This window comes from Salmo trutta, chromosome 24 (genome assembly GCF_901001165.1).
Source record: "Salmo trutta chromosome 24, fSalTru1.1, whole genome shotgun sequence".
NCBI lineage: Eukaryota > Metazoa > Chordata > Actinopteri > Salmoniformes > Salmonidae > Salmo > Salmo trutta.
In genome coordinates this window covers 7,595,563-7,621,553 of record NC_042980.1, presented here as the reverse complement: position 1 = coordinate 7,621,553, position 25,991 = coordinate 7,595,563, and the positions used below count along the sequence as shown (strand labels likewise).

General features: G+C 40.7%; 1 protein-coding gene across 2 annotated transcripts in view; it reads right to left on the bottom strand.

Moving 5' to 3' along the window:
• LOC115160631 (nck-associated protein 5) overlaps positions 1-25,991 on the bottom strand; it is a 116,043-nt gene that overhangs the window by 80,379 nt on the left and 9,673 nt on the right. The window contains exons 2-6 of one of the 2 annotated variants that reach the window (XM_029710851.1): positions 16,114-16,233; positions 9,363-9,437; positions 9,147-9,237; positions 7,359-7,526; positions 1,940-2,008 (exon numbers count right to left, since the gene is read on the bottom strand). In XM_029710851.1, coding sequence (XP_029566711.1) covers positions 1,940-2,008; positions 7,359-7,526; positions 9,147-9,236 — 327 coding nt within the window. In that variant the 5' untranslated portion in view covers position 9,237; positions 9,363-9,437; positions 16,114-16,233. The remainder of the gene's footprint in view (positions 1-1,939; positions 2,009-7,358; positions 7,527-9,146; positions 9,238-9,362; positions 9,438-16,113; positions 16,234-25,991) is intronic. The other variant, XM_029710850.1, reaches the window with a different exon arrangement.

The following is a 25,991-nucleotide window of genomic DNA, read 5'->3' as shown; positions in this document are numbered from 1 at the left end:
ATTTTGTCTTCTACCTGAATACTTAAAATTCAAGAGGATAGCTCCATGGTAACTGCCTCATTAACCCCCTAGTCTATTGACGCACTGGTGCGCCAATCTAAGTAACATAAAAAAATCCCCATCAAAATCTGTCAGTATAAGCTAGAGATATCTGTTTTTGCAGGGGCTGCGTCTCAGTCCACAGCATCCGCCTATGTCACCCTTCCGCATATGCGGTGGAAGTGGAAGAGCTACAGCGCTGTTTGTCAGACCAGGACACATCCCGAAATATCATCCAAACGGTTTGGCCTACAAACTAATAGGACTCTCATGAACACAATTTATTTTTATTCAACCTTTATTTAACTAGGCTAGTCAGTTAAGAACAAATTCTTATTTACAATGACGGCCTACCCTGGCCAAACCCGGACAATGTTTGGCCAATTGTGCGCCTCCCTACGGGACTCCCAATCACGGCCGGATGTGATACGGCCTGGATGGTGTTCAATGGTGTTCTCGGTTTTGCTGTACATCTCCCACAAGTGTCACTACTAGTCTAAAGGTAACCCATACAAATGAATGGAAGGGGCAGGGGGTGTTTGTTTAGTGTGTTTCGGGGTTTGTTGGGCAATCTTCTATGTTAGTCTATGTCTGTGTCTAGTTATTCTATTTCTATGCTTAGTTTATTGGGTTGACCTTCAATTGGAGGCAGCTGTTTCTCGTTGCCTCTAATTGAAGGTCCTATTTATTAGGGGTGTTTTTTCTATGGGATTTGTGGGTAGTTGTTTCTCCGTATAGTCATTTGTCCTTACGGGACTGTTTTTCGTCGTCTTCGTTTTGTTTCTTTAATAAATAAGAAGATGAGCATACACATTCACGCTGCGTTTTGGTCTACTCCATACAACGAACGTGACAATGGGGCTGGAGAAATGTAACCACTCAAATTCATGGAGAGCTATGGATGCAAGGACTCATCATCATGTTATCAACATGATGGTTTTAACCATGTTTGTTCACATTTACTTTGTTTACAAACATTGGGTTAAACCAAGGTTATATTTAGGGGTTTTAGTTCAACTAAGCTCATAAGGCATTTATAAGTTATATTCTTGAAGAGTGAATGGGTATATATCATTAATTTATACGTCCAAAAATTGATGTAGCAGCTAAGGATTCTAGCTTTTTATTTAACTAGGCAAGCCAGTTAAAAATAAATTCTTATTTTCAATGACGGCCTAGGAACAGTGGGTTAACTCCCTTGTTCAGGGGCAAAACAACAGATTTTTACCCCGTCAGCTCTGGGATTCGATCTTGCAACCATTCAGTTACTAGTCCAACAATCTAACCACTAGGCTACCTGCCGCCCCACTACCTGCTGCTTTAACTCTCATCAGATTCAAAAACCTGAACAGGTTGGAAACAGACTCTATGTCTGTTTCCATAAGGAAACGGCAGTCATTTCTCATCCTTTCCAGACCCTGTCAACCATTTCAGCTTAGAGTAAACCCAGTGAACTCACTGGCTTCATCCTAAATGGCACCCTATTCCCTACATAGTGCACTACTTTTTGCCTGAGCCCTGGTCAAAAGTAGTGCACTACATAAGGAATAGGGGGCCATTTGAGATGCAGACACTCCGGTGAACTTGAAAGTCTATACCAGTTCTGGCCTGAATTGCCCCTGATTCATGCTTGTGTCTCATCCAGCAGCTGATTGCAATCTAGATTCTGGCACTGCATCGACAGAGCATTTATGACGATCAATATCTTGATAAGTGTCTATTTACTCATGAAAATATGGGTTGAGAAGGGCTGATACAATTACAAAGGAATGAGTAAAAGTGCTTCCGATTGTGACTGTTAACTTAACTGTGTGTGTGTATCTGTGTCTTCTTCTGTGAGTGTGTCTGTTTTTCTGTTTCTGTGTGTCTGAGAGAGAGAGCGAGAGAAAGAGTCACTCACCTCATCCAGACAGCGTTCATACTGCTTCCTCTGGTTGTCATTCTCCATTGTCAAGGCAGAGTTCTCCACCTGTAATAGCAAACACCTCCAGATACACTGAACATGTAAACCAAAAAACACTTTCACGTGTCCATATGAATATAGAGGAAAAGTGAATAGTTTGTTTGATGCTCAGGTGTTGCTGAAAATCACAGGAACGTTTTATAAGGTATAAGCATCTCACAATGATAAAAAAACTGTTTTATTGACCTCTCATATATACTATGTTTTTTAATTAGGATGCCATCACTGTTTTTATGTATTATTGTGTGCATGCCTGCCTGATTGGGTGGGTGTGTGTGTGTGTGTGTGTGTGTTTGTGTGTGTGTATTTGTGCATCACATTTTTACCCTACCCACAGCTCTTTATGCGTTCATTAGCACTAACACTATGTAAATAAGAGTGGGTTAACATTTGAGCAATCTAAACTTAGATGAATTAACTTTAAAACAGACAAATAATTACATTGATTGACATGCGGAAAGCAGAGTATCAACCCAGATATCCATCTCACTTCTTTGCCTCCTCAGCAAGCAAATGAGAAACAAATTACTTTTTGGTTGAGGTGGTGAAGAGAATCAAATGAGAGGCTTCTCTAGACAGTGAGCACAGTGGGCTGGATCTGTGTTCATTTGTTTATTGACTTACTTCAGTTTGCAGCAAATTGTTCATGGCGGATTACAGGGAAGCCCCCAAGTGTTTTCACTGACATTGGTACCATTGGAAAGAAAACACTTTAAAGTTTGTAGAAATGTTAAAATAATGTACGAGACTATAACACAATAGATATGGTAGGAGAAAATTCAAAGAAAAACCAACCAGAATTTATTTTTTTATGAGCGACCATGCTCTTACAATGGAAAATATAGGGGCATTCTGAATTCTAGCTCCCAGGATGCAATTCCTATGACTTCCACAGGGTGACAGCAGTCAATGTTCAAGGTTTCAGGCTTGTAACTTCCAAAACGAATAAGAAATATCAGTTTTAGTACAGGGACACAGTCTTGGAAATTCGTGTTTGGGCGCGCGATGAAGACAAGACGCACCTGCTAAAATCGGATTCCTATTGAACATACTTCTTTCCATAATAAATATTATAGTTTGATTACATTTTAGGGTATCTGAGGAGTAAATAAAAATGTATTTTGACTTGTTGAAACAAAGTTTAGCGGTAGATTTTCGGATTCCTTTCTCTGCAGTTTGAACAAGTGGATTACTCAAATCGATGGGGCCAACTAACCAAACTTTTTGGGATATAAAGAAGGATTTTATCTAACAAAACGACACTTCATGTTATAGCTGGGACCCTTTGGATGACAAATCAGAGGAAGATTTTCAAAAAGTAAGTGAATATTTAATCGCTACTTGTGAATTTATGAAACCTGTGTCGGTGGGAAAATATTTTGATGTTAGGCGCCGTCCTCAAACAATCACATGGCATGCTTTTGCTGTAATGGCTACTGTAAATCGGACAGTGCAGTTAGATTAACAAGAATTTAAGCTTTCAACCGATATAAGACACTTGTATGTACCTAAATGTTTAATATCCATAATTTTTATGATTATTTATATGAATTGCACGCCATCCAGTTTCATCGGAAGTTGTCCCGGACGCCTAGCCCAAACAGGTTAAGCTTGCTGACGACATGGCGGTGGTAGGCCTGATCACCGACGACGATGAGACAGCCTACAGGGAGGAGGTCAGTGATCTCGCAGTGGGGTGCTAGGACAACAACCTCTCACTTAACGTCAGAAAAACAAAGGAGCTGATTGTGAAATGGAGGGCAGAGCATACCCCCATCCACATCAATGGAGCTGTAGTGGAGCAGGTTGAGAGCTTCAAGTGTCCACAACACTAAGAAATGAATGGTCCACACACACCAACACAGTCATGAAGAAAGCACAACAATGCCTCTTCCTCATCAGGAGGCTGAAAAGAGTTAGCATGGACCCTCAGATCAAAAAATAAATAAAACAAAGTTATACAGCTGCACCCTTGAGAGCATATTTTCTGGCTGCATCCCCTCTTGGTGTGGCAACTGCTTGGCATCCAACCGCAAGGCGCTATAGAGGGGAGTGCGTATGGCCCAGTACATCACTGGGGCCGAGCTCCCTGCCATCCAGGACCTATATACCAGGTGGTGTCAGAGGAAGGCACAACAAATTGTCAAAGATTTCAGCCACCCAAGTAATAGACTGTTCTCTCTGCTACCGCACGGAAAGCTACCTCGATTGCCTCGTACCCCTGCACACTGCACATAGATTTGGTACTGGTGCCCCATATATAACCAAGTCATCGTTACTCATTGTGATTTTATTCCTGGTGTTATTATTTTTCTATTATTTCTCTATTTTTCTCTTTGCATTGTTGTGAAGGACTCTGTAAGTAAGGATTTCACTGTTAGCCTACACCTGTTGTTTACGAAGCGTGTGACAAATCAAATTTGATTCCATTTTTTTTATGTTTCACAGCTGGAAAACTAGGGAAGTAGTTTGAAAAAAGATGTATAATGTCAATGAGTGTCAGACTAAACGTTTATTTACAAATATAATTTAAAGGGAAAGCAGAAACCAAAATATATAAGTCAAAACATAAAATATGCAATAGCGTCTGCAGAGGCAGACAAGGTATTCAATGTAATTTAAGAAGCCAGTTTATGGAAGTAATGGTCATGCTTGCATGCTAAATGAAATGTGGACGTCTTCCTCCTGATTCAAAATACATTTAATTGTAATACAATTAAAACTATGAAGGCTACTGTTGAGTTAGATGACAATGTTTTCATTAATCCAGTCTAATTAATGGGGATGGATATAATAGTCCATTACTCCTGCTGATCCATTGATCATCTGGATGGGGTATAGCTGTGAATGTGATAGCCCTAAATCACATTCACATTCACATGAAGTGGGGGACAGTTACTAAATCCTCCCTGTACGAACTGGCAAAGCAAAGGTAGATAAAAAAATAAAAAAAATTGTACTATTTCTCCTCATCGTATGTGTTTTATGCAGTGCATGAATCCCTAACTTTTCCAATTTCATGAAAAAAATTGTACAAATGTATTTAATTTAGTCACATGTACAGTACCAGTCAAACGTTTGAACACACCTACTAATTCAAGGGTTTTTCTTTTTTTGTGACTATTGTCTACATTGTAGAATAATAGTGTAGACATCAACACTATGAAATAACACTTATGGAATCATGTAGTAACCAAAAGTGTTAAACAAATCAAAATATACTTTACATTTGAGATTCTTCAAAGTAGTCACCCTTTGTCTTGATGACAGCTTTGCACACTCTTGACTTAGTGCACACAAAATGTACTTTTTTCGCATTTACCGAATTCAAATCGAAAGTTATTTTCACTAAAACTGCTGAGTTAAATAACAAATTAGCCTACTCTGGTCTTGGCACATGCGCTCTAGCCAACAGCTCGCAGATGCAGTGAGATTATTATGGGTAAAAGCAATAATATTTTATTTGTGAAATGGCAGTCAAGCATCGATCATCATGTCACCAGAATAACACCCTCTATTTTACTGGAAAGAAGCATCAAGATCACCCTGCACTTTCAACACTGAAGTTCATTGTAATTTATTTAATCTGTAGCCTAATAAACTGCACGGCTTCCCAAATCGCAGTGGGAGGACCACACCACATATCATCATGTGACTTAAAGTTTTACTTCGACATGATGGTAATTATATAATTACCGCCATTTTGATCATAATTAATTTTACCGACACACAAAGATCCCATCATGTCGAACTAACAAATTATCTGTCTGCATTGATAAATTGTACCAAAACTTCCTGTTTCCGTCACAGCTGGGGGTTTTTTCACAGCGTTTTTTTATACGCTATGACTTAAAAACTGTGGATGGAAACATGGTTACTAACAGTCACTCAATTTGCCCATGTCAGCTAACATGTTTTAGATTGCTACTGTAGGTAAGTTAGCCTAGCCAGCTATCTAAACCTTGTAGTAAACATCACCAAATTACCGACCGAGCACACAGGGCATGTGCTCAGGGGTCCTGAAATCCAGGGGACCCTATTGATTTTGTTAGTCACTCTCAGTCAGATATAATTTGAACATGGCATAAATCAGGGAAAAAATGTGTACACTTGTAGGAAATTTGCTCTAAAACTGCTAAAGTTGATCTTGACAACATGGCAAAATTGCAATATTACCTTTGAAAATGCAAATATTTCTCTCCACCCAAAAGCAAAATGAGTAGAATTGCATGAAATTCGTCTTAAAACTGCAACATTTTCTTTGCTCCGTGGCAAAATGTGAAGAATTACAGGAAATTAAGTTTAATAACACTGCAAAAAAATTATCCACTGCCAAGAGTGGGGGTACTAAAATGCCCACAAAGTTACCAAGTCTCGCTTAGGGCCCCCAAAATATAACTGATCTGGGATCTGCAGACAGTTTGTAACAAATATTAGCTTTCTGTAGAGCAGGTGTGAATGAGGAATATATTCAAAGGAACAGTGGCTTCAAATGTTAACTACCAGTTCGTTACTGAATTATCACATACTGGATATGACTAAGTACTTTCAAGTCAGACCCATTCCTCTCTGCATGAATATACTCAGGCCTTTTCACATAGAAAATACTGAAATGGACACAAAGAATGAATAAAGTAGAATATAATATAATGAATAGAATCACTGTCATCTTTTCATCAAGCTTCTTTCTGCATTAACCTGGGACTATGTATTCAATGAGCTCTTAGCTCATAATGGAATCAGCCAGACTAAAGTACGATTGACGGTCTAAGGAATGATACCTGGCAGCTTCAACAGACAGAATGAATGTGTATAGTTATCAAAGTGTTTCTGACAGGCCAGATACTATCCCCTTCAGTACGGTGCCCACTGCACTATGGTATCCTCATATAACCTTTGGAGAACTTAAAATGTTCTCTTTATGGGCCATATTCAGACTAAAGATACACACATGTCCAGTAAAGGGGCAGGCTTTTGCTCCACACAAGCAGTAACACACCTGGTTCAACTAATCAAAGCTTGACCAATCGGCTTTAATTAGTAGAATCAAGTGCATTTCTACTTGGTTGGAGAGAAAGCCTCCAAGATTGTCTGTCTCTGACCTACATACAGTACAAGTAACATCATTGTAACCGGCACTTTATCTTCTCTTAATTTATGTTTATATCATGATCCTAATGATATAATAAAATGAGCCAATGTGAGTGAACTTCAAATTCCTGACCAACTTCGAATATAACCAAGTATGACATTACAGTAAAAAATGTATATTGGTAATTAACACTATGAAGTATCCATAAGAGAGGATGGAGAGAGGTAGCAAGGAGAAAATAGACCCTCCTGTGCCTGAGCTTACCTCAAGGGCCCACAGACGCTCTAGCATGGGCTTGGGCTTGGTCTCGTCGTAGTCCTCATCGTGTCCACTACTGATGGCTCCTGGAGAGTCGGGCCTCCTTTCTTTCGAGGGGGGCAGTGGGCCCTCCAGACTGTCCTGCTGTTTCCACATCTCCTCCAGGAGTTTGTCCTAAACCATAGAGAGAGGGGTTGCAGGGACCCACAAAGTTGCTGAAATTATTTTTGTCATGCATTGCCTATTGGAACTAAGGGGCTATTTGCCTCGTCTATTTTCTCCAACATATACGATACTGTACATGTACACAAAGTATTAATAGAAAGATATATAATTTGGCCTAAAGTATGGATTTTATTTAATCATATACAGAAGGTGAACTGCTGTTCTGCATCTGCAGTTTGCTGTATATGGATGTAGCTACAAGAACTGTGAAGGCACGTAAATTAAGACTTCCAATTCATGGTATTTTGACTCCTTCCAAGAAAAGCAATCATAGGATTTGTTTGATGTAATATTTGATATTTTGTAGCTGCTTCTTTACAATTATAGTTGGTTTAATAGCCACCACTAACACAGTAGGCTACTTCTTATTTTGCTGGCTGCACATTTCACCATTTTGCCACCATAACTCATATGGCTTGTCCTTGGTTGACCCCCCAATGTTTATTGATTGACCCATAAACAACTTGGCATTAATTATCTGTAACATTATGACATACAGAAGGAAGTCTCCTTCCTTCCATGAAGTATTGTGAACTAACTTTAAAAGCTCTGATGATTAAAAATGCATTTTAATTACGCGGCTTATTGGCATTTGTACTACGCTGTGTTCGTTTTTATGTCAAACACTTTTACCCCCGCTACTTCCAACAATCAATTGCATACCACAAGTTTTCCAGATATGGAGTAAACGAAAAGGCGTGTGAGGGCGTTGTGTACTGTCGAGTCTACAAAACATCATGGCCGCAAATCGATTTAGTGTTCATCGCATTGCAACTTTCTCAAAACCAAGCAACCATGCAGTAGACAATTAGTAAGGTCTCCAGTGACACATACTTCCCTCATAATTACTTATACATGCAGTGTAGTCCAGTGTTACATAAGTGTGTCTTAAAATCCAGCCACTTTCCCATTCATTCTGATTAACAATATGTTACAGGTACTTAAAACCTGAATTGTGGCCAAAGACCCCACAATGGGTTACAGGAAAAACAAAATAATATCTTGCAGAGAGGTCATGGTAAAATGTTTCTTGCATGACAATACAATAGGACCCCATCAATGTATTGTATTGTATTGTAACGACCCTGGAATTTTGAATGAGTTGGTAGCATTAGCGTACTTGCCTTGCAGCCAGGTGACTAGGGTTCGAATACCCCCAGTGGTCGTACCTGCTCTTGGCGGTCGTTGCATTGGTGTCAGAATGTGTGACTGACCTAAGCTGCTACAGGATATGACATTCATCAGGAGATTTGATAGAATCTAGCCTAAGGGTGACCACTCTTCCCACTGTCTCTTCCAAATACCCTATCCCCATGCTACTGTATGTACAGTAAGATATTACAGGGGATTGCCGATGACAGTGAACTGAAAGTTAATCATTTTTTTTGTGATATGATAATTTCTCGCAAAAAATCTCTGATTGTTCACAGCCTTTTATCCAACACTGTTTATTACAGAACCTGGAAGGTGATTTATCACGTTTTGCATACTTGCATAAAATAAATGTTTTATTTATTTAGTTAACAACATAAACAGAAAGCAAATAAACCAATATGGTCAGTGCTGTACCTTGTAGGCCTTCATGAGGTCTAACGGATCCACGCTGGGGCCCTCCAGTGTGTCCTGGTTCTGTAGCAGGGTCCTCACAATCTCCTCCATGCTGCAGGCACACAGAGCAAGGGCACCAATCAGAACATAGACTGTGGAATTAACAAGCTTGAAGGAAAATGTATTTTTTTTTCTATATATGTTTTGCAACAGAAAACTAAAATGAGCCTTTCTTACTGGATAAGTCCAGGTAGTCCCTTCCTGTGTCAGACAGTTTTCTTCCGCTTGATGCCTAATGAACACGATCCAGGTCTAAGCAACAGTATGGGCACAATAGGCTGGTTCATACAGTATATGGGAGGAGAAATACATACATGTAACAGCACATGTCATGAAGGTGATATTGAATGTGTTTCAGATCGACACCCAGGACAGTGTCAACAAACAGAACAAAGTAGCACTTAATTCTAAGGGATACATAAGATAAGGCATGACTATTTTACACCTGACATAACTATTATTTAAGCATCATGATTGTGTTATATGTAACCACATTGCCAAAACCTCCTAACTAACAACAAGTAGCCTACAAAGACACCTCAGTCGTCAATGAATAAGATCATAGCCCCAAAATATTGTATCATACTTTAGATTTCTCTGTTGGTGAAGACTTTGCCCATCAGTTAGTAACCTTTGCAAACAACCATCATGCTAGCTGACATTTGAGCTCTTAGTCCTCATTAAACTGGCAGATCCTTGTTTACGGATTTGTAATTGCTTTCCCTTAGAGCGTTGGATACACTGACCACGTTTCTCATAATGCTGTGCTCAGTGACATTTTTCCTGGTTATTTCCATAGCAACTTTTCTCCGCTTGATGCATGTGGCATGGATATTAGTCCAACCCAGTTAACTGTGACCAGGACTTTGACAGTCTTGCCAGGCAACTCTTTGAGGGAAGGTCTTGGGTATTGGAGACATTGGCACTGACCTGCAAACTACCCAGCAAATGAACAGGAGAGGAAGTGAAGCACCCACTTATACTTAACTAGCAGGAAATTGCAAAAAAATGCCAAGTAAAAACAAAGGAAAGGTGCCTACCGAGTGGCAAAGCGGTCTAAGGTACTACAGTGCTTGAGGCGTCACTACAGATCCGGGTTCGATCCCAGGCTGTATCGTAGCCGGCCGTGACTGAGAGACCCATGAGGCGACCCACAACTGGCCCAGTGTCATCCGGGTTAGGGGAGGGTTTGGCTGGCCGGGATGTCCTTGTCCCATCACGTTCTAGTGACTCCTGTGGCGGTCCGGGCACAGGCACGCTGATACGGTCGCCTGTTGTACGATGTTTCCTTCGACACATTGGTGCGGCTGGGTTAAGCGAGCAGTGTGTCAAGAAGCAGTGCGGCTTGGCAGGGTCGTGTTTCGGAGGACACATGTGTCACAACGTCCACAGAAGGTGGCACCTCTCCCCGGTCGGGCGGTGCTCGGCGGTCGTCGTCGCCGGCCTACTAGCTGCCACCGATCTATGTTTCTGTGTCTTTTGGTTATGTCTGTCAAGGTCAGCACCTGTTCTGTGTTAGTTAATTAGTGGGGTATTTAGTTTGTCTGTTTGTTTGGGGATTTGTGCGGGATTATTTTATGTCCTTCCTTTTGGGCAAGAAGGGGAATTGTTTGTCCTCTCTACGCTGCGTATGTTTTGGTATTAGGGTTGCCGGGCTGTGTCCCGTTCCACTGTATTTAGGAGCTGTTCTCCTATTTTGTTTGCGTGTGCGCCCTGCCTTGTTGCGGCATTTTTGGACTATTTATTAAACGTGTGTTTCACGGACCTCAGTCTCCTGCGCCTGACTTCAGCCCTCCTGCTATTCAAGTGATACGTGACAGCATGGCTCTCGACCTTCGCCTCTCCGGAGTCCGTATGGGAGTTGCAGCAATGGGACAAGACTGTAACTACCATTTGGACATCACGAAATTGGGGAGAAAAAGGGGTAAAAAGTACAAAATAAAAAAGAACAACAAATTTAAAGGAAAGTAACCAAATGGAATAATGAAACAATTCACAGCGTTTTGGTTTATAGTACTTAACTTTAATAAATACATTCAATTCAATGTATTTATTAGACTAATTACTAGAAATGACGGGCTCACTGTGTGACATAGCTTGTAGTTAAGTGCAGAAGTTGCTAAACGGTATCAAAGGTTTACATAATAATGTGTGAGTACTTTACTAAAATAATTTGCACCCTCGTTGATTTGTCTTCGTGACATTTAGCCATAACCTCTTCTCAACCCTGCTGAGCGAGCCCCTCTTCTTAAAGCTTGTATAACAATCACACTATCCTCTCCATCCTTTTACATTGCTCTCCATTCACTGGTCATGCTGAACTTGACTCCTGGGCTAACCTATGGCACGTTACTGTTTCATTCGCAGATATCACTCTCTCAGCGAGACTGGTATGCATGACGTAATAGTCTCACTACAGCTCAGCTTTGTCTCATTTCAGAATATCTTATCCCCATTTCCGTGCTCTTCCATGTATCACAGCTTTGTCTCACTACATCTCATTCTCAGTCTCTTTATTCAATCACATACAGTACAATACCATTCTCTGAACATCACAGCAATGTCTCATTCATTATATCGCTGTCTCATTACGTCTCAGCTCTGTCCTACTTCATACATTGCAATTCATATAAAATGACATGCTCTTAAACTAAGCTATTGTTTATCTTCACCCTCAATAAAACCTTTTAAACTTGAAACACAGTCAACCACTCACCCCATGCTGTTTTTCCATCCAATTTCTGGGACGTTGTTGTTCCCTCTAAATAACGCTATAAACATGGTGCACATATTCCTCAGGTCCATACTGTATTCATACTGGGATTCAGTTAGCGTTCCGTGTGTATGAGTGGGCATTTGGTAAAAGTGGGTCTCCGGCCTCTTTATGTAGGCCAGTGAGGAATAATGTGAGCCTGAGTGCTCCCGGAATTGGAAAATGACATGTTCCACCCTCTGTTCGACTATTCACTTAAAAGGAGGCCCCTGTTTCTGTGACAACCCTATCCCATGACTCTGGGTTTTGCAGGGATAAATGTTGGGAGTGAAGCCCTCTTCCATCTGTCCAAAAACGGAATTCCTCAAGTGCAAGGTCAATGCAGCGTTTTAAGGCCTTTACTCATAATCAGTTAATCAGTAATAGCCTTTAGCTCAATGTTGCACTATGGATGGAGTTTGAAGAACTCCTTTAAATATAATATTATTTTCCTCATACAGGACTTACAATTTTACAAAATATCAGAACTGAGACATTAGTCCCTGTTCTACTGTGTCATGTGCTCACTGCTTCTATCAAGCATGCACGGCAAACTATAGAAACGTTGTTAAGATACCACCAAGATACGACCAAAACAATAGTTGTTTTGTTTTCATGGATTACTAAAACAAGGCTATATTATATGTCGTCTTTCCAGTCAGACAGACAGTTTAGACTGGCGCAATGTTCAGACAGACAACCTATTCAGACAGACAGACAGAGTGCAAAGGGACGGACAGACGGACAGACAGACAATGTAAATATGTAAACGCACAAACACATTCACATAAACATTTAGCTGGCCTATTGTCACACAGATAGAAAAGGAGGCAGGTTGTACCATACCTGGCTTGTAATTGTCCTAGTAAAGCACCCTGTTTTAATTGATTTTTTTTTTTACTGCATTACTGTTGGACCACTAACCGTGACAGCATCAAAACATTAGAGCCACAAATCAACTTAGAGACAGAAAAACAATCAGGTGCTTGTCCCTTCGTGGATTGGGATGATGCAGGTCCACCTTGTGCTGACCTCTTATCACCTTTTCTTGGACCAAGATCCAAAAACACATCCTGGTGACTTAGTGCTTCAGTGTGTTTCAGTGTTGGCCTTTTGGTGAACTCTGTCTGCCCTTGTCCTCGTCTGTCTATAGTGAAGTCACATGATAACGCGTCCATGGGCAGTAGCTCATGAGGGAATTCCACCGTGAAAAAGCATGGATAAGAGTAAATCATAAGAATACAGCTCACTTCTATAAAATGTTTGAGTACCATTTGATTCTTTTTCATAGAACAATCTTGGTCTATTGATGGTTATGGTTAGTATTTGTTGAGCCATTATCTAATGAATGGTAAGATGACCTTCTCATTAGATGACAAATTATAAGGTTTTGATAGTTATTTAATATTGTGGCAGGTATTTTAAGTGTTGATAGTGTTAGCATTTTGCAAGAGAAATGTGTTGTTTTGGCAAGCGCACTTGCAGTTTAGTGGGCTGTGTTTACTGTTTGCAAAGGTGATTCCTGTTACGAGGGTTAAGCAATCGAGAAAAACTGTAATCGCACAAAGAGGCCTGACAGATATACTGCTAGGTATTGTTAAATGCGTATTGGGGATCTGGGACCACTTAAACCTCTTGCATTACAATGATAAAGCATTACATTTCTAATTGTGAAACGTTGCTAATGTTGCAAGCATTTGGTTCATGTGTGTGTGCATGCATGTGTGATTTCTGCACACCTGTGTGTACGTATGTGTGTGCGTGCGTGCGTTCAACCCCACACGTGCATATTCCCGTTGTGTGTGGTTATCTAGATTTTCTCCATTGAAGCCACAGACAAAGGGACAACCACCTTATCACCAAATGGTTTGTTGCTGCTCCATAACATTTTGCCAAAGGCTACAATTCTAAAAACCTCCCCCATCTCCAGCACACAATGTGTGAATGGATGCCCTAGTTTTACAAACAGGCCGTGAAGTGACCCCTTTCACCGTCCACTCCAATGACAGACCCTAACTACTGTAGCCCTGCTAATCCGAGGCAGGCAGGCAGAGACTAACTCAGAGCACAATGCTGGCTTCTGCTCTCCAGAGTTGTCATTACTGAGCAGCCACAGCTTTCTAATGCACTGAGGTGTGTCTGGATACCAGAAGCTCCACAGAAAAACACTTTTAATTCTGCAGTTGGGGCTGAATACTGTCGAGAGGGGGAAGCGGGTCACTGAAGTGGATGGTGTACTAGTTCACTCCAAATTAAAGGTTGTCAGACATTTTCAATTGTTAGGTTCTCCACCAGCAGTAATGAATGAAATAGTATCATCTTTTATGTGGTACAGGGACCACAGATATCAATTTACCTCTGTAACGCCAGATCAAAAAGTGGTTTGATTCTTCTACACAATTATCATATCTCTCTGTCTAAAAATGGTCTGTACAACAGTTATTCAGCTCCGCCTCGATTAGACCAAACCACATAAGCTTTCTGTAGGCCTACACCTCATTTACTTTTGTAGGGAGGCAAAACCTTGTAGTGTCTATTGAACTGGGTTTATTTATATACATAGTTGTAAAATGAAGATGTGTGCTTGTCAATTAATAGAACAGTGCTTTAACAATATTCTTACATTTTTTCAGATGAGACATTTTCATTGTTTTGAATTACTCATTAGTAACAAATAAAGTTCTTTAATTATGGATTTTTTTAATAAAAATCTAATTTTTGACAGAACTTTAACTTCACTGGAACTTATACAATGGATGTTAAAAGCTTTAATCATTTGTACTGTACAATCATAACAATGAATCCAAATTAAATCATTTTAAAAGGCGCATAAACATAGATCTCCCTCGCACACTGCTTGATGTTTATGTTTAAAGGAGCAAGTACCATGAAGATATAAACTAAACTAAGGAATCTATTTGATTGGATGTGCTTTTCTAAAACATTAAATTTGCCATGCTTTGAAATCACCAACATTGCACGAAACCAGTGCAACTAACATTAGGCAGAAGAGGCAATTGCCTCAGGCCTCACATCATCAAGGGGCCTTGTGAGCTGGGCATAATTTAAAGAAAAATTATACTCGTAAAAAATTTAATAATCTCTCTGCTTGAGAGTGCTCCGCCTGAGGCCTTTCATTGAAATTAAGCTGCAGCAATTAGGCGCTTTCAAAGTGGGGCAGAAAAAAAGAAAAAGAAAAAAAGTACATTTCATTTGACCAGAAAAATTACATAAGTTAATGCATTTCTTTAGTAAAAAGACAGGTGCTAATGATTATACTACCATCGTCGTCGAGGCAAAAGACATGTATGTGTAGCTCATGTACTGTATGTGATGCTATCTGGCCAAAAATAATATGGCTTGTCATACTATTTTTGGCCAGACAGCACCAGATACATGGGCTACATATAGTAATACAGAGGGGCGCTGTTTTGCTCACTCGGATGCTTTCTCCTGTGAGATAGATTTAGCCACTTGCAAATTGAAGGAAAGTTGGCGGGTGCACAGTACACTGTCTGGATGCAGGAATTATTTTGGATGAATTATCACGCACTGAGAAGGTGATCAAAATAAAATAAATCTAGTTGCTGGATTTTTGCAAAAAAAGCTTCATATTAAGTTTTAGAGAAAAGTGTTGACACCTGGCTTTGTAGTTTTTCATTGAAACAACGTCAACAGACGACATTACGGTACCCATCTGTCGCTTCTGTAAACTCTACTGAAGTTAAAGCTGACCTGGGTTCATATTACATAGATTTATTGTAGTGACAGACAGAAGGATATTGACCTGGAATATTACTGTATTGGCCATGTTTGAATCTGCTAACACAGTGTTTGGGTTGGGTTGCGTTGTCTGGGTTCTGTCTAGGTTGCCATGGGGTTCTCATGGGGTCACTATGCACAGTTTTTCATGTGTTGCATAACACAAGGGAATATGTAAATGTCATTTTCCACCTGAGATTTTTCAAACATACCATTACGTTTCATGGAGGTAAGCTTTCTGTCATGGTGTTTATAGTGTTGGTGAGGTGTGGTTTGAGTTGTCACATAGCTATAAATATGTTAAAGGGTGTAATCCCCTCACACAAAAGTGACAGGAAACAATTGTGTTGATTATATCTATGCTGCATGGCACCCTAAGGTGGTGTGGGTGGACGTGAAGTTGCTTTACAGTACCTGGTGTAGTGTTGTTGGAGTGACACCATCTGGCTATGTGCCTGCTGAGTCTTGTCCCTCTCCTCTCTTTCTACACCCAGATGTTGTTTGTTCTCCAGCTAGGCTGATGGATCACTCAGGCTGTAAGAAGAATGAATACCGGTTGTAACATAAATAAATATAATATTTTTCTGTTAATCTTGCATGATATCATAATCCTTTGTCTATGCAAAGATAGTAGGTTACATCCCTTCACCTTATTCACCAACATAAGTACAAAGCAAATTGGCATGTTACTTGTGAAAACCTCAAAGAAATATGCGTTATAACACCATAGTTGACAGGTTACAGGTCTGACTACATCCCAATGACATTTGGGAAAATACTTAGGGTGAACTGCAGTTGTGGCGATATGAAAAAATCTGAGTTGTAGCCTACCACCTACAGTGCCTTCAGAAATTATTCACACTAGTGGTGCGCGGTTCAGCAGTTTGTTCACCCGCAGCTACCTGCAATTGCTAATAACCCGTCCGCAACCACCCGACTAGAAGTGATAAAGTGAAAATCTGAGGCCAGCACACGACTCTAACCCGCAAGTATAGTGTTCCCTTTTTTTCTCTTGAACATGTTTTTCTTCAACATTTAGGCTATTCCTTTATTTATTGAATATTTAGGCCTATTGAACAGTAGCCTATGTGATGATGCGAGCTCTCTTCTGCTCGCTCATCATGGCGAACCACCATTCTCCATTCCACATGCTGCCAAGTAGCCTACAAACATTTCCATTTCTATAAACTGCATTAATGCCATTGCAGCTTATGAGTGCACCATTTGTTTGTGCTGTTAGAGGTAACACAAACTCAATCCCTATTTCATTTGTTTATAAAAGAATGTGCTTCGTTTTATGAGTTTTATTCATTGTAGGCTAATAGGCTAATTGTTGGTTTGAGAGATTTGTGGGTGTTGGGCGTGCGGTGTTGATAGTGCACACCACACCTCTCTGTAGGCTATTTCACTCTATCATTGAATTGGTTAGTCATTTGGGATTCATACTATATTCTGACATTATCCATTGTTTTGCTCAACCAGTAACGCAATTATGGTTTAAGTTTACTGTGGTGACGACTGTATAGAGAGGCACTCCAGATGACCTCAACGGCTAAGTTCCTTGGGGTCACATTTCAAGAAAACATGTCCTGGAGTGCCCACATAGAGTGCCTGGAGAAGAAGGGAAGCGCCTGAACCACCCGAGGGTATTCTGCAGAAGAAAAGTAGGAGCTACGCCAGGAACAGCCATCAGTGTATCAGAGCTATCAGAGTGTTCCAGAGCTGCATCCGGCCTTTTGAGTATGCTACACCAGTCTGGTGTAGCGTGGGGAGGTCTCATGTCAGAAAACTTCAGATTATTCAAAACCTTGCCATCAAGATGGCATACAGACTCCCCACGTTTGTTGGCTGCAGCCTGAATTTAAAAATGATACAATTGAGATTTTGTGTCATTGGCCTACACACAATACCCCATATTGTCAAAGTGTAAATATTTATATATGTATTTTGTTAAATTTTATGTAATTAAAAATAAAAGTTTTTGATATGGCAAAAAATAAGTTTAGTAGTAAACATTTGCTTAAAAAGTCACATAATAAGTTGCATGGACTCTGTGTGAAGTAATAGTCATTCAAAAATCATGTTAAACACTATCTCCTCTCAGTCTGTGCTAGCGAAACAGTCCTTTAGCTTAACATCCACTTAATTGGACCACTTCCGTGTTGAGTGTGTCACTGGTACTTCCTGTTTGAGCATGAATCAGGAGGATAGAGTCATGGTCAGATTTGCCAAAGGAAGGGCAAGGGAGAGCCTTCTATGCATTTCTGTGTGTGGAGTATAGGTGATCAAGAGTTTTGCCGCCTTTAGTTGCTCAGGTGATATGCTGGTTTCTCTGCATTCAAATCCCCAGCCACGAGAAGCGTCGCCTCTGGATGTGTATTTTCTTGTTCGCGTATGGCCCTATACAGCTCATTGAGTGCGGTCTTAGTGCCAGCATCAGTTTGTGGTGGTAAATAGACAACTATGAAAATTATAAATGAAAACTCTCCTGGTAAATAGTATAGTCTGCAGCTTATCATGAGGTATTCTAACTCAGAGGAGACTTCATTAACATTAGAGATCGCGCACCAGCTGTGAACAAAGAGACATACCTCTCCCCCTCACCTTACCTGAGGCTGCCGTCCTGTCTAGATGATGTATGGAAAAGCCAGCGAGATGTATATTATCCATGTCCTTGTTCAGCTACGTCTCCGAGAAACAAAGAATATTACAGTTCTTCAGTTCCCGTCGATAGTAGAGTCTCGAGCGGAGCTCGTCCAGTTTGTTCTCTAGTGATTTTACATTCGCCAATGGGATGAAGGGTAGAGGCGGTTTATTTGCTAGCCAGCGTAGTCTCTTGCACCGTCGCTTCGTCTTTTGAGTCCCAGAGATTAGGGCCTTATCGGGAGTAAGCAGAACGTCCAGAGCTGCTGACTCGTTGAAATTGTCATCTAAATTGAGGTTAGTGACCTCTGTTCTGATGTCCAGAAGCATGTTTTCGGTCATAGGAAATAATGGCGGAGACATTATATAGACATCAGCGAGGGAAAAAAACACACAAAATAGCAGAATTGGTCAGGTGCCCCTAAAATGTCTGGTATCCACTGCAGCGCCATCTCACCCCAAAAATATTAGCATTAAATTGTTGGTTCATTGACTCTATTTTTTTGATAATATTTCCCATAGTCATTGATAATATTTTCCATAGTCAGAGATGGGGAACATTTTCCTTAATCTGACCAGAATTGTTATTGTAAAGCTATGCCTTCAAAACAAACGAGTCACGTGTAACTCAGCCTTGAGTGTCCCAGACAATGTCAAGTCGGTGATATTATGTATGAGCTTAGTTCAGTAAAATGTTGGTTCATTGACTCATTCAACAATCTTTTCTATAGTCAAAGACATGGTCTTTTTCCTAAAACTTGTATGCAATTTAGAATGGTGCAATTATTTGTAGGACAGAAACATGTTTTTACTTGTAGATACATATTCATCATCATTAGTCTTATATTCTCAGCATATTTCTCCTTCAAAATAACCATATTAATCTCTCCAGCAGTATCATCCTAAACATTTACATTCTAACTACAAATGTGCGAGACATCAATTTGAATGGCAGTTTTGGTCATGTTTGTCTGCTTCTGGGTTGCGGAGACTAGGTGCCTGGCAGTATTGACTATAACCTGGGTCATTACTTCCATCTAGTGGTGAACACAATCAGTTACCAGAGGGAAATAAGGTATGGAGTCGCGACATCAAGCTCCATGTCACGTGACATCGACCTCCATGTCACGTGACATTTGATTTAATCCCAGCATGTATTTATTTCTCTAGTAGCATTTAGTCACTACATTTATGTCACTCTTATGGATATTCTGTGTATGGGCATTATGCATACAAAAGGAGACATTACTATTCTTAAATATACGCTGTGGACAATACTCCATAATCCTGGTTATTAAACCGATCTCATGTATGAGCATTATGTAACAGTCTGCCTCATGTAACATTATCCATGTTCTCTTTATTATGTCCTGCAGATGGAGCTCTCAGGCCAAGAGCATGATTCTTTGACATGCAGTTAAAAATAATCTGGGATTTACTTTTGTATGCATTGGTTGATAAATAGCATGATCTGCACACATTTTATTCATATCAAAATCTTTTCATTAAATTCAGTGTAATATTCCATCATAGTATAATGCTAACAATGCCATCATTTTAAAGCTTGTGGATTTTGGATCCATGGAGATGGTTCATAATCTCAAAATGTCAAAGCCTTTCTAAAAGAGCAGTTTGCCGAGCTCAAAATCTGCTAATTAATAACAATGAATAAAGAAATGCATAGACTCTGCATTTCAAGAACAAAGCTATATCTGCAATATCTATCAAAGGGACTGTGAAAGCGCAGAGGCTACAGTAGCATACACAGGCAAAATAAAAAGCAGATCTGTGATCTACGAGAGTTCACTGAATTAGTAGGATCTGCTGGAACTCAGGACAAGTGACCTAGATCAGGAGTGTCACACTAGCATGTTAGATGGCTGTGCGAGAGCTGCTGTGCTGGGGTTTGTTCTGTATTTAATTACATTACCAAGCCAAATGATTCATCCATTGTTGGGGTTTACTGTGAGGACAAACATGATAGGCCCTCATATGCTCAGATAAACACAACATCGATGGTGACCAGGGTAAAACATAAAAATGTTACCATAGTGGATTAATAGTTCCTAACGATCGTCACAAATTGTTCCTCTGACAATTGAACATATAAGAGTAAGATGCTGTCAAATCTTCAGTTTATATGTGTGCAATACTTAAATGTGTGCAAATCCACATGTGCAAACATTTATACCACAATCCTGAATTGAGCCCATGGTGTGGGAACAATTGAGGGTGGGCCCACAGTCATTCCATTGCTGTCTTGTCAGCAGCAGGCAGCAGTACACTGTATGTGTGCTTATTTGGAAAAACTTAGGACAGAAAAGTAAACACTGTCATTAAATGTCTTCCTCTGGGTGGAGGGTAAATTGGTATAATTGAGGAAGCTCTCCTCTTCCTCTCACATTGATGTTTTGAATGAATTAGGGTAAGGCCTTGGGACCTTAACATTCAAATATTTCTTCAGTAACTCACATCCTGCAGCAACCCAGAAAACTTGATCATTTGACATAACTTGTACAGTGTACTGTTCTGTTTAATTCCGGAACCCTGAACCAACCATTTCCCCTCCACATCTCAGATTCAGCAGTAGTACCGACAGACATTTAACATACATTATGTTAAAAGACTATGTGGATTCTTTTGTAAAATTGTGTATAGGGCAGGGCGATATATCGGATTTTACAACGGGTGGTTCTAATCCTGAATGCTGATTGGTTAAAACTGCATTCCAGCCGGTTTCTACTCCACAAGTTACCACCGGCTAAATCTATGACGTTAAAATGCCTGTTTAATCTGTTCCATCTGACTGCGCAATCCACTTTCTCATCAGCCATGCCAGGAAATGTACATACTTGATCTCCACTATAAAAAGCATCTAGACCTCCACTATAAATAGCATCTAGACATTATCTCACATTTCTTTTAGACTAAGATTTAGTTTTCAACTGCGGAGATTTGTATAAACCTTGCTGTCTGTCTCTCCAACATTGCAACATTATTTCAATATTCAAATTCGATCTCCAGCTGTCCCATAGTAACGAACGTGATGGGAGTCTGGACGAGACAGACAAGCAGGCAGGGTTTCTCAGCCAGTCAAAAACATGAATCAGCTGGCATCCTTTTTATGGTTATATACAAAGAAATGTAAATTGAAAAAAGGTTAAACTAAATTATGTGCAGCTAGTTTGCAGCCTTTCCAGCTTCAGTTTGAAGTGATTGTGTTAGCTGTGTTATTGGCTAGCTCCACTGAACAACAGTGTCCTGACGAGTGAGCAAATGTTCTATGTCAGGTGAAATCGCACCTCATTAGCTCATTGTTATGGATGTATCCAAGTAAATGTCACTAGAAAACAGCTTAAACAAATGCAAATGCAGCTACTTTGATGTTATTCTGGCTACACTTTTTGACGTGACTGTAAATTAACTGTAGTTGGCCAGCTAGCAAGCAAGAGATAGGAACGTTGCTAGCCAGTACTGCAATGGAACGTTTAGAACAAACGACTGGATCGCGTCCATAGATACAGAACAGATAGAACAAATAACCAGCCGGCTTGGGTAGCAACCCTAAATTTGTGGAAGGATGAAATAGTATGAATAAATTAATCAAAATACAGTTTTTTATGAAAATATATCAATCATTATTTGAATATGTTTGTAACCTGTTGTATAAAAGTGATAATGTTCTCAGTGCATCACGCAGACAGGAATAAAGAACTCTCTGGGAAGAAGAAAGGTGGGGGTGTATGTTTCATGATTAACTACTCATGGTGTGATTGTCATAACATACAGACACTCAAGTCCTTTTGTTCACGAGACCTAGAATACCTCACAATCAAATGCCGACCGTATTACCTCCTACGAGTATTCTCTTCGGTTACAGTCACAGCCGTGTATATTCCCCCTTAAGCCGATACCACAACGGCCCTCAAAGAACTATACTGGACTTTATGCAAACTGGAAACCATACATCCTGAGGCAGCATATATTGTAGCTGGGGATTTTAACAAAGCAAATTTCAGGAAAACGCTACCGAAGTTCTACCAACACATTGACTTTAGTACTCACGCTGGAAAAACATTGGACCACCGAAATGCCTACAAGGCACTCTCCCGCCCACCCTTCAGCAGATCTGATCACGACTTTTTCTTCTCTCTTCCTATAGGCAGAAACTCAAACAGGAAGTACCCGTGCTAAGTTCTATTCAACGCTGGTCTGACCAATCGGAATCCATGCTTCAAGATTGTTTTGATCACGCGGAGTGGGATATGTTTCCCGTAGCTTCTGAGAATAACATCGACGAATACACGGACACAGTGACTGATTTCATCAGGAAGTGTATAGGAGAATTTGTATTAAAACCTACCCAAAACAGAAACCGTGGATAGATGGCAAGGTGACTGGGAATGTGGCCGAATACAAACAGTGTAGTTATTCCCACCATAAGGCAATCAAACAGGCAAAATGTCAGAGACAAAGTGGAGTCACAATTCAACAGCTCAGACACAAGACTTATGTGGCAGGGACTACAGACAATCACAGACTACAAAGGGAAAACCAGCCACATCGCGGACACCGACATCTTGCTTCCGGACAAGCTAAACACCTTATTTGCACGCTTTGAGGATAAGACAGTGCCACCGACACAGCCCACTACCAAGGACTGTGGGCTCTCCTTCTCCATGGCCGACGTGAGTAAGACATTTAAGCGTGTTAATTAACTCTCGCAAGGCTGCCGGCCCAGGCGGCATCACAAGCCGCGTCCTCAGAGCATGCGCAGACCAGCTGGCTGGAGAGTTTACGGACATATTCAATCTCTCCCTATCCCAGTCTGCTGTCTCCACTTGCTTCAAGATGTCCACCATTGTTCCTGTACCCAAGAAAGCAAAGGTAACTGAACTAAATGACCATCGCCTTGTAGCACTCTCTTCTGTCATCATGAAGTGCTTTGAGAGGCTAGTTAAGGATCATATCACGTCTACCTTACCTGACACCTAGAGCCTAGACCCACTTAAATTTGCTTACCGCCCCAATTGATCCACAGACGATTCAATCGCCATCGCACTGCACACTGCCCTGTCCCATCTGGACATCAGGAATACCTATGTAAGAATGCTGTGCATTGACTATAGCACAGCATTCAACTCCATAGTACCCTCCAAGCTCATCATTAAGCTCGGAACCCTGGGTCTGAACCCCGCCCTGTGCAACTGTGTCCTGGACTTCCTGATGTGCCGCCCCAGGTGGTGAAGATAGGAAACAACACCTCCACTTCACTGATCCTCAACACAGGGGCCCCACAACACCCGTGCCAATATATCCTCCAAACACAGGCTTCTCTGGCATTACCACTTAAATAGACACCGGCTGGAATGTGGTTCAAACCATTCAGCATTCAAGATTAGAATCTAAGTATTCAGGAATTATTTGTTATTTTTCAGTTTTATGGGCGTTTATGGCCGCTTGTTCTCATGTTGTATTTTTGGTCTCGTCTCCATTGCTCCTCTGTGCTATGTCCACCTTCCCATTTACACCAGAGAGCTGTATATAATGATGAGATTCTAGTCTCCTCCCTAGCAATGAGAATCGTTGTCCCAAAGGCGGGAAGGTAGGTGACAAGCTTAGGTCAATGTGTTTTTATGGGCTTATAAAATAAGGCCAATGTGTTTTTATGGGCTTATTTTGGACAGATTTAGCATCACATCTTCCTCTCTGACAAGAGGGTTCAACTAGCTATTTGCATTTGAGGTTTGGTCCAACAGAATCGGTCATATGGACACCAAAACACATTGAGACATTAGTTTACTGTGATAGAGACGTTTTTACAACAATACCATTTTTATGTCTCAAAAATTGTAATTAAATAAAGGTTAAATAAAAAAATTATACTAATAATAATTGCACTTAGAGCATACACTACTAAAACAAGAGTAGCCTGTCAATGAATATTGATTATGGAAAATCAATACTCAGTTTGTCGCGCGGCATTGGGGTATCACGTACTGTTAGCAGCCTTTTAGCCAAAGACTGTCATACTCATGACAGTGCTTATCAGGGCCGGGCATGATATTGTACGAGTTGATTCGGGTTGGGCCGGCCCACGCTTATGGTTTGCACAACATTGTAACCTACTGTATGTTAGAGACCAATGGCTGGCCGTGGCTGTGTGAGAAGCGTGCCTGTGTCTCGCAGAACTGGAACGAGATTCACTTTCTATGATCTCTCTCCCTCTCTCTACTCTGATAGACATGAATGAGCCTGCAACTCTTCTTATCTCTCCAGCACTGCACTTCATAATTTATTTCCTTATAGAACAAAACAATCTCACACTCAATTCGTGCAAATATGTACAAAAGTGTTTCAGCAGATTGTGCTTTTTTGTGTATGAACATACACACATTCTTGTTCGACTTAATTCGTAGGAAAATACACCAATATTTGTGCGACCTCATTCACAGTAAAATACATTTTTTGGGGGCAAATTTCGGAACAATCTTTTGAAAGTTATTGGTGCAATGCATTTTGGACAATGGTGTTCTACACTGCCTTTTTTTGTGTCCCACATGTATTTATATGAAAAAAGGAACATGTTAATAACCCAATAATGTTAGTCAACCAGGTTGTCACCGATATAATTATAATATTGTATTGACTTGGCTAGATCATAAATGAAGAAATGTCCAGACGGAGGATTGCGTTTACGATTTGTTAACCAAACAACACAGGCTACTGTTTGGCCGTAGCCCACGCCAAATAAACCAAGGAAAACAGTATCAAACAACGGTGACTCATCTCTTGTTAAGACCAGACGTAAGGAGAGAGAACAATGGCTAAGCATGGTCTTAAACTTGCGGTGCTCCACCCCCCTTCCAAACCCCCCCGCCGCTCCACTAACCACAAGGATGCCCGGCACTGGAACATTCCAGGTGTTCCCGTGGTTGGCAGATGGCAGGGTTGACTGGCAGGGTTCTCGGGCCGACTCTTTTCTTTGTGTATTACAATGATGTCGCTCTTGCTACTGGTCTGATCCACCTCTACGCAGACGACACCATTCTGTATACATCTGGCCCTTCTTTGGACACTGTGCTAACACACCTCCAAACGAGCTTCAATGCCATACAACACTCCTTCAGTGGCCTCCAACTACTTTTAAATGCTAGTAAAACTATGTGCATGCTCTTCAACCGATTGCTGCCCGCACCCTCCCGCCTGTCCAGCATCACTACTCAGGACGGTTCTGACTTAGAATATGTGGACAACTACAAATACCTAGGTGTCTGGTTAGACTGTAAACTCTCCTCCCAGACTCACATTTAGCATCTCCAATCCAAAATTAAATCTAGAATATGCTTCCTATTTCGCAACAAAGCCTCCTTCACTCATGCTGCCAAAAATACCCTCGTAAAACTGACTATCCTACCGATCCTTGACTAGCCTCCAACACTCTACTCAGCAAACTGGATGTAGTCTATCACAGTGCCATCCATTTTGTCACCAAAGCCCCATATACAACCCACCACTGCGACCTGTATGCTCTCGTTGGCTGGCCCTCACTACATATTCGTCTCAAAACCCACTGGCTCCAGGTCATCTATAAGTCTTTGCAGGTAAAGTCCTGGCTTATCTCAGCTCAATGGTCACCATAGCAACAC